The sequence below is a fragment of the Gekko japonicus genome, unplaced genomic scaffold (assembly GCF_001447785.1).
Source record: "Gekko japonicus isolate JY-2015 unplaced genomic scaffold, Gekko_japonicus_V1.1 scaffold1713, whole genome shotgun sequence".
NCBI lineage: Eukaryota > Metazoa > Chordata > Lepidosauria > Squamata > Gekkonidae > Gekko > Gekko japonicus.
The window spans coordinates 251,420-263,083 of NW_015163141.1; the positions used below are offsets into that span (position 1 = coordinate 251,420).

The window sequence follows — 11,664 nt, forward strand, 5'->3', positions numbered from 1 at the left end:
TAAATTGCAACCAAAGCAAAAACAGAAAATTACACGCACTTCAGTTTCCCAGGAAGGTCAGGGGAAAAAAGCAGTACACAAGTAATACCACATTAAAACAATGAATGTAACAAGGCCACTGGTTCAGTTAGTATCAAATGGAGTTTGTGCTGCCTTTTCTCAAGTGGCTATATTTCCAAATGGGTGTCAAATGCTTTATGTGGATGTACATGAGTTTGGCATAAATATGGTTTTGTCATACAACACTAGAGGGGCAACATTAAAGCAGCTCTGAAATCAATGCAGTTTGTGTTTCTCCGAACACCTGATTTACAGGATAAGAAAGAGAGTTCTTCCTTTAAGGTTAGTGGAGAAGAGCACAACAGGCTTTGAAACGTGCTCAGGGAGACCTTGGAAGTCTTGCTCAGTTTTTGCTCTTTCCTGGGGGAACGACGTCTCCCCTTAGTTCCTACAAATGTTTCCCAAAGACAGAGTCATCTCATGCTCTCAGAAAGGTCCGAGGTCAGAGGTTCTATTCATTAGGGACACCTCTTTAATGTACTAATTTCTGGCAATCAGAATTATGAAAGTACTCTTAAGCATTTAAAAGTGTATTTCTTGCTAAAAAAATATCATCCTGCACCAAGCAGCTCTAATTCTGCACGCAATTTGCATATTTATGTACTTTGTAAAATGTATTTTGGTATTGCTAGCCAGGGGGAGGGAAACAGCTATGCCCTGGAAGGCTTAGCAAGTCCCCCCTGTGGCTTTTGCAAATTCAGCAGGCCTGGCCTACACTTTCAAGCACAGCCCTCCCAGTTAGAAGGGACAGAAACCTGCTGTTATTAAATGACACAGCTAAGCATCTCAACCATACATACAGCCCCCATTATCGATGGGAGGAAAACAGGGGAGTAAACAAAACAACTGATTAGCCAAGAAAGCCAAAACTTGGGTTTTGGAATGCTCAAAAGTTGCCAATGAAAGAAAAGTGATAACTAGTTCATCATACTTATCACCATAGCAAAGCCAAACTGCAATACTCCCAACATTTCCAGACTGAAAAGCCAGGACCTGGTCTGGCTCTGCAGCATTCCACAAATGAAGAAGAGGAGATTGGATTTATACCCACCACCCTCCACTTGGGAGTCTCAGAATGGCTTACAGTCTCCTTCCCTTCCTCTCCCCACAACAGACACCCTGTGAGGCAGGTGGGGCTGAGAGAGCTCTGAGAGAACTGTGACTGTCCCAAGGTCACCCAGCCAGCTGCATGTGGAGGAGGAGTGGGGAATCAAACCCGGTTCTCCGGATTAGAGTCTGCCGCTCTTAACGACCACACCAAACTGAAAAGAGGAAGAGTCCAGTAGCACCGTAAAGACTAACAGAATTTGTGGCAGGGTACGTCATATCTGAAGAAGTGAGCAGTGACTCGTGAGATTTTGTTAGTCTTTAAGGTGCTACTGGGCCTCTTGCTCCTTTCTGCTGCTACAGGCTACCCATCTGGATCTGGTCCACAAATGCACACTGTCTGATTCAAGGCAACGGATGCCACTTGCCACTTTCTCCCAAGGCTTTTTCACGTTCATGCACAGGCAGATGGGGAGGGTTCATCTTGGGAACGCTGTGCCATCCTCTCGACCAGGGCTGCGGTTTCTTTTTGCACGTCTTTTGAAACAGGCAGACGAGAGCTATGTGGTTTGTGGAAACAACGGTCTTTACACTGCAGCCACTCCCTCCTGCTTGAAGGCTTTGTCCAAAGCTGCCACTTCCTTGTGTTGGAGCGGAATCCCCAATTCCTCTGAAAGATTCCGAAAGGGAGCAAGACAGACAGACTTAAACATGCCTGCAAAGGTGCCCTTCACAGTCATTTTATTTTGTGGTAGCCAGCAGCCAATTAAATTGGCTCCGGAAGATAGACAAAGGGACTTTTGAGTGCAGCAATTCAGATACACACATCATTAGATATCGGTAGCAACCTAATGTGCCTCATTGTTGCCCCAAACTCAGTTAAAATAGAAAAAAAAGATCTATAATTTCTCTTTTTAAATAAAAAAAGTTGACAGCCGTTTTCACCTTCAGCAAAAAAGTGTTAAATACACGCAGATACCTCCACTTCAAATTACAAAATGTAGAAAAAAAAGGGTATATTGTACAGTAATAAAAGACAAACTGATTAAGTACTTCAGTCCGTTCCAAAATACTTCTGTCCAAAGTGTGTTGGTGCAACAGGATGAACTTCTGTCGTCAAAATAGTGATATCTGGGAATTCCTGGATGATTGATTTGGCACCATGGGGTGTGGAGAACAGACTCAGCAGGATTATGACACTCGGCTGCACTCCGTGTTCTATAAGAACTTTTATAGCCTCGATCACAGTGTTGCCAGTGCTCAGGATGGGGTACATGAGGAGGACTTTTCTCCTGTAGATATCAGGTGGGAACTCTGCATAGTACACTTTGGCTCTCTGGGTCTCTTCATCGCTCTGGATCAGGATCTTCCCAATTCGGATGGATCTGCAGCAGTCCCACAAGCCCTGCTCCATTGCCTCGCCGCTTCTCATTATGCTGACTCCACAGTTCCCCTTCTCAAATTTTACCCCTTTGTACTTGTACCCTATCGGAGTGGTGACTGTGCATTTGGTGTAGGGCAGCTGGTTCAGCCCCTCTTCGACCACAAGCCTGATCAGGCGGTCAGCAGAAAAGACGAAGTCACCCCTACTGGCTGTCCTGTCGCGGATGATGGTCTGCAGCTCCCGGATCTGGCCGTTCATGGGCAGCAGCTTGAGTTGGGCGCCCAGCGGCGCGGGAGGGGGAGGATGCGCCGCCACCTCCGCCGCCGCCTCCGCGCAGGGCCCACCGTTGCTGCCGGAGCAGTAGCAGCCGCTGCTCCCGTCGCTGCTGTCCGGGCTGGGGCTGCTGCTGTCGCCCTCGCGCTCCGCGAAACGAAGCTGTCGCTCCGGCCCGCCCGCCCGCTGCTTGTGGCAGGGCATGATCGCCTCCATGCGCCCCGCCGGCCCTAAAATGTGCTGAAAAAGTCGGCTTATACTCGAGTATATACGGTAACTTTCTAAGCAGTACCTTATTAACAAACTGACTTCAGTGTAATTCACAAAGCAATAACTTCATAACAATAGCAGTACTAAACTAACAGAACAACAAAATTCTCAGCTTTCTTAATACACTTATACAAATAACAACTGTGGCAGCTAGTGAAATCAGTTTTGAAGCCTGGGTTTCAATGGATTTCACCTGAATGAACAAAGCGGCCTTATATGGAATCAGAAATGTGCTGAAAAAGTCGGCTTATACTCGAGTATATACGGTAACTTTCTAAGCAGTACCTTATTAACAAACTGACTTCAGTGTAATTCACAAAGCAATAACTTCATAACAATAGCAGTACTAAACTAACAGTTAACAACAAAATTCTCAGCTTTCTTAGTACACTTATACAAATAACAACTGTGGCAGCTAGTGAAATCAGTTTTGAAGCCTGGGTTTCAATGGATTTCACCTGAATGAACAAAGCGGCCTTATACGGAATCAGACCCCCCCTTGGTCCATCCAGGTCCATCTTGTCCCAGAATGGGAGTGGCTCTCCAGGGTCTCAGGCGGGGGTCTTTCCCATCACCACCTCTCTGATTGCATTAATTGGAGGCACCGCGGATTGAACCTGGGACCTTTAGCATGCCAAGCAGAGGCTCTGCCACTGAGCCACGGCCCCTCCCTTGCTGCTCTGCAACGGAGCAGCTATTCGCTCTTGGGACTCTGAGCTCCACTTGTGTTTGCTTGCTTTTTGCATCTGGATCTACCCCATTCTAATCTGCAGGCTTCATCCAATTATTTTATTTAACTACGTGCTTAGAGTCGTACTCCTGCTGACACAACCCTTTCTATGCGCTCCAAGGAAATGTTAGAGGCTCATTTCCCCCTCTGCAGATGAACTAGCGGTGCTGGGTTTTCAAACTACATTCAATGACCCAGAAGCCAGATGAGCTTCTATAAGCACCCGATAATTGAAGAGTGTTCCATGCCTCGGAACCCCAAGGAGAACCACGTGGCTCTGTAGGGTCCCAGTTTTCAAAACTGTATCTCCCCCCCACCCCAAGAATCCTGGGGCCCCTCAGTGCTGCAGCAACAGCAGACAAGTTTTCCTAAAAGTCAGCTTGTTCATCATTACTTAATTTCCCTGGCAACACACAGCAAAAAGGGGAGTGGCACTTTCTAAGACACACACAAGATTGTCTGGATTACAGCAGGCTGTGCGCCCAGAATGAATGAATTTTATTGTTACAGCGCATAGCCAGCAATATGTGCGCCCAGAGGTCCTGCAAGCAATTCTCAAAATGTTCCCTAATGTACTAAGCAGCACACATGGAGGGATCCCTGGCAGTTATACCAACATGGAAGGGGACCTGGGGCAGAATGACTGAAAGCCACTGTCCCACGGCCACAGAAATCCTCCTTTCCCTCTCCACCAGGGCTTCCAGCTGTTCTTTGGTCAGCAGGGTTTGCTCCCCACCCCCACCCCCGGTTGCATCCTCTCTACACTGGAAGGAAGGTCAAGAGAACTTTACGAGCCGTCCTATGATAGAGCTGCTCCACGAACACACCAAACTGTTAAGAGCTGACTGTTTGAGACCTTTTGTTTCTGTATGCAGTGTGTAAAACACACATGTACGGTCAAGACAAAAGAAGTTTCCTCTAGGGGCTGTAGCATGGATTTCTTGGGGAGACCCAACGGGGTTGCTTTTACTCAACACTGAAACAAAGCCAAGAATTCAGTCCCTTTCCTTTTCAGCCAACAGGACAGGCCAAGATTTGAAATCTTCAAAAGAATTCCATTTGGCCAGAAGGAGTCACCACTGAATGCCAAGCTAATGTATTGTGTCACCAGAAAATCTGCAGTCCTGATATCAGCTATTGCTTGGACGTACCATGGGGTGTGGAGAACAGACTCAGCAGGATTATGACACTCGGCTGCACTCCATGTTCTATAAGAACTTTTACAGCCTCGATCACAGTGTTGCCAGTGCCTGGAAGGGGACGAGGGGAAGGGAAGAGGAAAAGAGAAACAGGAATAACTGTAGATTAAGATGGATAGCTGTGTTAGTCTGTCTGTAGCAGCAAAAAAGAGTAAGAGCCCAGTGGCACCTTAAAGACTAACAAAGCTGGTGGCAGGGTAGGAGCTTTCATGAGTCACTGCTCCCTTCTTCAGATACAACTAGAATGTGAGTCCATCTGTCCTTATATCTTGAAGAGTGGAGTGATTTTCAGATGTTGAATGACAATAGCAAGCAAAGGATGATAGCAGGTGAATGACAATAGCAGGCGTGACTGGATTAGGTCTGATATGCAGGCGGGTAATAGGCGTGGAGAAATCAGCATTGGTAACGAGACCAGGAAACCTAGGTCTCAATGCAGTCCAGGAGGATACATTGTCTTGAGCTCCATTATTAGTTGCAATTCAGCAGTCTCGCTTTCTAATCTCCCTTTGAAATTCCTTCGTAAGGGAACTGCTACTCTTGAGTCAGCAACGGAATGTCCTAGATGGTTAAAACGTCCCCCCACTGGTTTTTGAATGCTGTGGTTTCTAATGTCAGACTTACGTCCATATATTCTTTGTCATAGGGACTGGCCTGTTATAAGTGTACTAAGATAGTTGTTGTGATCAGCAGCCTCATGCTGGGCAGCAACTCTCCCGCCTTCAGTCTGCACAGTACACAAGGTTGGAGTCAGACAGCTGAGAGATAAGCGGTCGGCATTTTTACAGGAATTCATTGTTCTATTAAGTACTGGTGTTAATATCGGAACTGTACCCACTTCGTTCCCTTTTGGAAGTCTTTAGTGGGACTTTGTGAAAGATTCTCTTCCTCCCACCCCACCAAAACTGGCACCTTCTAGCTGCGGCCACCTTCGGGATCCTCTTTTCTCGTTTGCCACCCAGTGTCTCAAATGGCATTAGTTTTCTACCGTCAGACCCACCATGAGTGGCCAAGGCGTGGCCATCAGGTGTCGTTCAGTTAAGGCACACGCTGGCAACGCAGAGGCACTCTGCTCCTGCCCCGTTGCCCACGGCCGGCCACACTCTGCCCGACCCACTTCCTTTCCAACAGAGCACCCAGCAGGGCTCGGTTCGGCTTTGCCTGCAAAGAATCCTTCAGGGCACTCACTCAGGATGGGGTACATGAGGAGGACTTTTCTCCTGTAGATATCGGGTGGGAACTTTGCATAGTACACTTTGGCTCTCTGGGTCTCTTCATCGCTCTGGATCAGGATCTTCCCAATTCGGATGGATCTGCAGCAGTCCCACAAGCCCTGCTCCATTGCCTCGCCGCTTCTCATTATGCTGACTCCACAGTTCCCCTTCTCAAATTTTACCCCTTTGTACTTGTACCCTATCGGAGTGGTGACTGTGCATTTGGTGTAGGGCAGCTGGTTCAGCCCCTCTTCGACCACAAGCCTGATCAGGCGGTCAGCAGAAAAGACGAAGTCACCCCTACTGGCTGTCCTGTCGCGGATGATGGTCTGCAGCTCCCGGATCTGGCCGTTCATGGGCAGCAGCTTGAGTTGGGCGCCCAGCGGCGCGGGAGGGGGAGGATGCGCCGCCACCTCCGCCGCCGCCTCCGCGCAGGGCCCACCGTTGCTGCCGGAGCAGTAGCAGCCGCTGCTCCCGTCGCTGCTGTCCGGTCTTCTTCTTCATCATCAACGACAGGCAAACCCACCTCAGACTGTCCCTTGGAAGGCTCACTGCCAGCACTGCCAAATGCATTCCTGAGCAGATGAATCAAAGGACCCGTCTTCCAAGTGTTTTATTAACTGGCCTCAATATCGTTTGGGTCCTGCAACACAATTGACTTTCCCTGATTACCTAAAGGCTGCCAATACAATCCAAGAAAAAGGGATGGAGAAGTTGGGCTTTGGGCCAAGGGAAATTAGAGTCTGCCTCCTTGTGGAAAATCTTTGAGTAGCACGCGCTGTTCCCTTGCACTTGCTGTCCATGGGGATGCAAGCCAAGCAGGGTTGTGCCCTTAAAACCAACACACAAAACTTCTCTGAGACAGATTTAACTGCTGGCTTGGAGAAGTCACTCTCATTCTGTCGTCACTCCTGTCACAGCCTTCTGTGTGAGCTTCCTTAGTGCAATTAAAGTCAAGCACTTTACACAGTCTTTGACCTCTGTCTGATGCCTCCTTTCCCCCTCTTTCTTTAAACAGGGCAGGGCTGCCAAGCCCCCCTCCAGGGGAAAGGTATGCCCCCCCCTCCCCACCTGGCTCAAAGTGACGGGCAGGAGGAAAAAAGTAAACAGAAATGACATCAGACCTCTCTAGGGCTCTCTGGAAAGTATGGTTTCACCACAGACTTTTCAGCAGTTCCTAGAGAGAGGTGGTTTCCCTAGAAGTGACACCATGCCAACGATGCCCCCAATGTCACCCACCCTCCTGTCTCCTGCTGATTGCCAGGCTACGCTATGCCCAGCAACCCTATCTTTGGAGACTGTACCATGGCAATACAATAGCAATACAATATGCTGCAGAAGGCGTGGATTTGAACACGTGACCTACCGCTTCTCATTATGCTGACTCCACAGTTCCCCTTCTCAAATTTTACTCCTTCGTACTTGTACCCTGTTGGGAAAGATACAGAATCTTTCACTGCAATTTAATATCCAACTTCCAGGGGGTCACACAAAGAACACACACACACCCCTCTCCCCCGCAGCTTCAGGGCAAGGGCACTTTTGAGACAGCTCAGCGGAATGTGTTCAAAGGACCCAAACCGACCTTTCTCTCGCTTCCACTCACCCTGGCTGCACAGAAGACAAAACGCAGCAGCAGCAGCAACAGCCCACTGCCTGATCTTGGTCTCATTATTCCCTCAAAGGGGGATTGTTGTGACCAGGAACATCGGGAGCGAGCCAGGCCCGGGCTGTGTGGGTCACCCCAGTCACGGGGGGGGCCCTCCTTGTGCTCCGCAGGTGATCTGTCCCTTGGATGGTGTCCAGAGACGACAGAAACGTGGTGAAAATACATCCCACACGCAGCAAGATCTCAGGGCGAGCCTGACCCATCACTGTCAGCACTGACAGACAGGAGCCTCACTCACACCTCTGCTCACTTGCGGCAATGCAGCCTGAAGGCCACTGACCACGAGGGCTGCCTGCGCGCCCCACCAGGAACCCCAAGCGCCTGATAAAGCCCACACTAAAGTGACCAGGCTGTTAAAGCAGTGGAACAAATCAGCCAAAGACTTCAGGGAAAACTGAAAGCATTTTTTACCGTCAACTTAGATAAGCATATGGAGCAGAGGTCCATCAGTGGCTATTAGCCACAAGGTATAGATAGGGACTCTGGGGCAAGTGATGCTCAGTCTTCTTGATGCTTGGGGGGGGGGTCAACAGTGGGAGGGCTTCTAATGTCCTGGCCCCACTGCTGGACCTCCTGATGGCACCTGGTATTTCTGGCCACTGTGTGACACAGAGTGTTGGACTGGATGGGCCTTTGGCCTGATCCAACACTGGCGTCTCTTATGTTCTTAACTTTTCGCCACCAGTCCTGAAGACAAAGCTGCTCACCCTCTACTGCTTGTGAAACAGTAAAAGCGCTCAATGTTGCCTTGGCGGGGATTTCACCAGTCTACAGGCACTTGGCTCCATGCGACTCTGGGGCAAGCCGAACAAGACCGCTCGTAGAGGATGTGGGAGTTCAATCTAACTAGGACATTTGGATCCGCCCCTCCCCCTGCGCTGCTCTTTGCCCTCCATTTTAACAGCTGCCCTGCGAGGCAGGTGTGGCTGAGAAAGAGAGAGAGAGAGACAGACAGACAGACTGGCCCAGTAGAACCTCAAGGGTAGGAGAGGTTTCAGATCTGGGCCTCCCGTGTCGTACACCAGCCTCGAAGGCCGCCTTGGCTCAAAGTACACCGCATGTCTTTCCTCAGCAGCAGCCCACAGTGCTGACTCACAAAGGCCAAACCCAGCCCCCACCAAGGACTCTCAATGACCCCCCTGCGTTATGGACAGCCGAGAGAGGAGCAGGGGCGGGGCTTCCCAGCTGCCCAGATGGGTCTTCTTCAGCCTGACAGGCCACGAATCCTGCAGACCTGCCTGAAGCTGCTGAGAGCCAGTTTGGTGTAGTGGTTAAGTGCGCGGACTCTAATCTGGGAGAACCGGGTTTGATTCCCCACTCCTCCACTTGCACCTGCTGGATGACCTTGGGCAAGCCGTAGTTCTGACAAGAGCTGTCCTTGAAAAAGAGCCGTTTCTGTCAGAGCTCTCTCAGGCCCACCTACCTCACAGGGTGTCTGTTGTGGGGAGGGGAAGGGACAGGAGTTTGTAAGCCGCTCTGAGACTCCGAGTGAAGGGTGGAGTTATAAATTCAATCTGTTCCTCTTCGTCTTTTAAAACAGACACAGCAGAGCTCCAATACCCTGTTTTCCCGAAAATAAGGCCTACCCAAAAAATAAGCCCTAGCAGGATTTCTATGCATTTGTGGTATAAGCCCTAGTGTGTCTTCTTGAGAAAAAATAAATATAAGACAGTGTCTTATTTTCGGGAAAACACGGTATCTACTTCTTAGCAGCGTCTCCACTTCTGCTTCCATTGCCGGTCGCCCGCAATGCACTCCTGCTTTTTAGTCCCACACCAGACCCTTCTAACCGGCGCGCCCACCCCCTCCCTCCCCCCTCTCTCTCGGTTACCTGTCGGAGTGGTGACTGTGCATTCGGTGTAGGGCAGCTGGTTCAGCCCCTCTTCGACCACAAGCCTGATCTGTGGAACAGAGAAAGGCGCTAAGAGCACGGGAGACCAAGGGGGCAAGCCGTCTCAGCAAGGCCCCAGAGTCCATTGGGGGGGGGGAAAGAACTTTCAAAAAAATCTGATTGCAAGAACCGAGGGATACAGCAGGCTGGGGGTGGGGTGGGATTTGTCCATCCTGATGCGAAATGAACCTGCCAAGGCAAAGCTTTCTTAGCATAACACCTTTTATTTGGGGCCCTCCTCCACGCTTTCCGGGAGTTACTTGACTTCTTTCCTTTCCTCTGGTCAGACTCCCTCCCTCCTCCTAGTCCAGCCGCAGACTTTAACTCACTACTTCCCTTAATGCCCTTCCTGACAGCCGGAGCCACCCCCCAGGCCTGCCCCTGCCCCAATGACACCCCCTTGGCTTGCTCCAGCTGGTTGTGACCCAGGGTCTTCCCAAAGAAGGGGTGCCCCCGTGAGTGTGGCCTCCACCATCAGCACTGCCACCGCTTCTCGCCGCTCCTGTGTCTCCTTCACTGGTGCCGGGACTGGCCTTGTCACACTGCCACTGCAGGTCGCCTCTCGCACCTTCAGCGTAAACGTGCCCTTGAAGAACCCCCCCCCCCCGCCGCATCACCTCAGTTAATAAACCCAATGAACTTTATTCCCCCATCTGGGCCTCCTAGGAATCATTCATCATGAAAGATAACATCATGCGAGCAAGACGTTTCCCAAGCCACTGCCTAATCTCCGAGTCACACAGCACAGTGCGCCGTGGAAATGGGAAATGAGAAATCCGAACACGGTTTCTTTTCCTTTCACCTTCGTGCAAAAGCTTCCAGCTCAGGCACCTTCCACATCGGGCTCATAGCTGTTAAACTGAAGTGGCAGCATTGGCTTGTCCTTCCTTTACGCACTCCGCATACGCTTGCCGAGCACAGTCATTGCTGCGCAGGTTCTTGCGTTTAGGACAGGGTCCAAAGGGTGCTTGGACACACCCACAGGACTCGACACTGATTTTCCCTGGACAGTAATCAACATGCAGGTCCCAAGTTGCCAAATGAATTTAGTATGCCGAAATTGGAAGAAGAACGTGCTGAAGACGCGTGCCCAAAGCATCTGCAGCACTTTGCACTGACCTGCTGCTGCCTCTTAGCCCTCTACTGAAAAAACCACAGCTGGGCTTTCTGCCTGCACCCCAGAATGCCTTCGCAATGAAGACCTCTCTCTCCCCCCTCTAGCTGGCAAGACACCCTCAGTGAGGGAACAGGAACAGAGACAAGCACAATGCGGACTGTTTCATGAGGATCCCTCCCAGCTTAAACTGCCATTGCTTCTCCTGCCCTACCAGAGAAAAGCTGTTATTCTTGCCTTTTGAGACACTCTAAAGCAGGGGTGTCAAACTCATTTGTTATGAGGGCCGGATCGGACATAAATGAGACCTTGTTGGGCCGGGCCATGTGTGCCATAAAATGGAATGCCAGGCAGCAGAGATATAAACTTTATAAAGGACACAAACACAAAGGGGTTTTTTTTAACTTAAAATAAAAACATGCTTAAAACATTAGCACTCTTGCAATATTTTCTTTATTTAACAGTGTCTGATTTTTTTAATAAACACACTTTATTGAGTTTTATAATCTCTCCGTTATAATAATTGAATAGCAACGTTCTATTTCGCAACGTTCTAAAATTTGGCCCCTTTAGTGTTAGGCCGGAAGAACTGCCACTCAGAAGACACTGGCTGGGTTGACTGGCTGCTTTGTGCAGTCCCGCCCACCGTTCCAAGGTCATTTGCATGTGGAAGCTGATTGGACTTCACTCCATTCCACACCTCAAACTCACCCCCCCCCTGGCAAGGCAGTTGGAATTTTCAGTTGCATAACATACCTCATAGGGGAGAGGAGAATGATGTCAGCTGCCCTTTCCCTAGGCAGAGGCTGTGGG

The 11,664-nt window shown here is 49.9% G+C and overlaps 1 protein-coding gene across 1 annotated transcript in view; it reads right to left on the reverse strand.

Annotated features, from left to right (window-relative positions):
* Window positions 1-1,439: 1,439 nt before the first annotated feature.
* The window catches only part of UPRT (uracil phosphoribosyltransferase homolog), a 28,375-nt gene continuing 18,150 nt past the window's right edge, over window positions 1,440-11,664 (reverse strand). The window contains exons 3-8 of the mRNA XM_015406984.1: window positions 9,678-9,747; window positions 7,544-7,606; window positions 6,850-6,856; window positions 6,152-6,675; window positions 4,922-5,014; window positions 1,440-2,274 (exon numbers count right to left, since the gene is read on the reverse strand). Coding sequence (XP_015262470.1) covers window positions 2,162-2,274; window positions 4,922-5,014; window positions 6,152-6,675; window positions 6,850-6,856; window positions 7,544-7,606; window positions 9,678-9,747 — 870 coding nt within the window. The 3' untranslated portion in view covers window positions 1,440-2,161. The remainder of the gene's footprint in view (window positions 2,275-4,921; window positions 5,015-6,151; window positions 6,676-6,849; window positions 6,857-7,543; window positions 7,607-9,677; window positions 9,748-11,664) is intronic.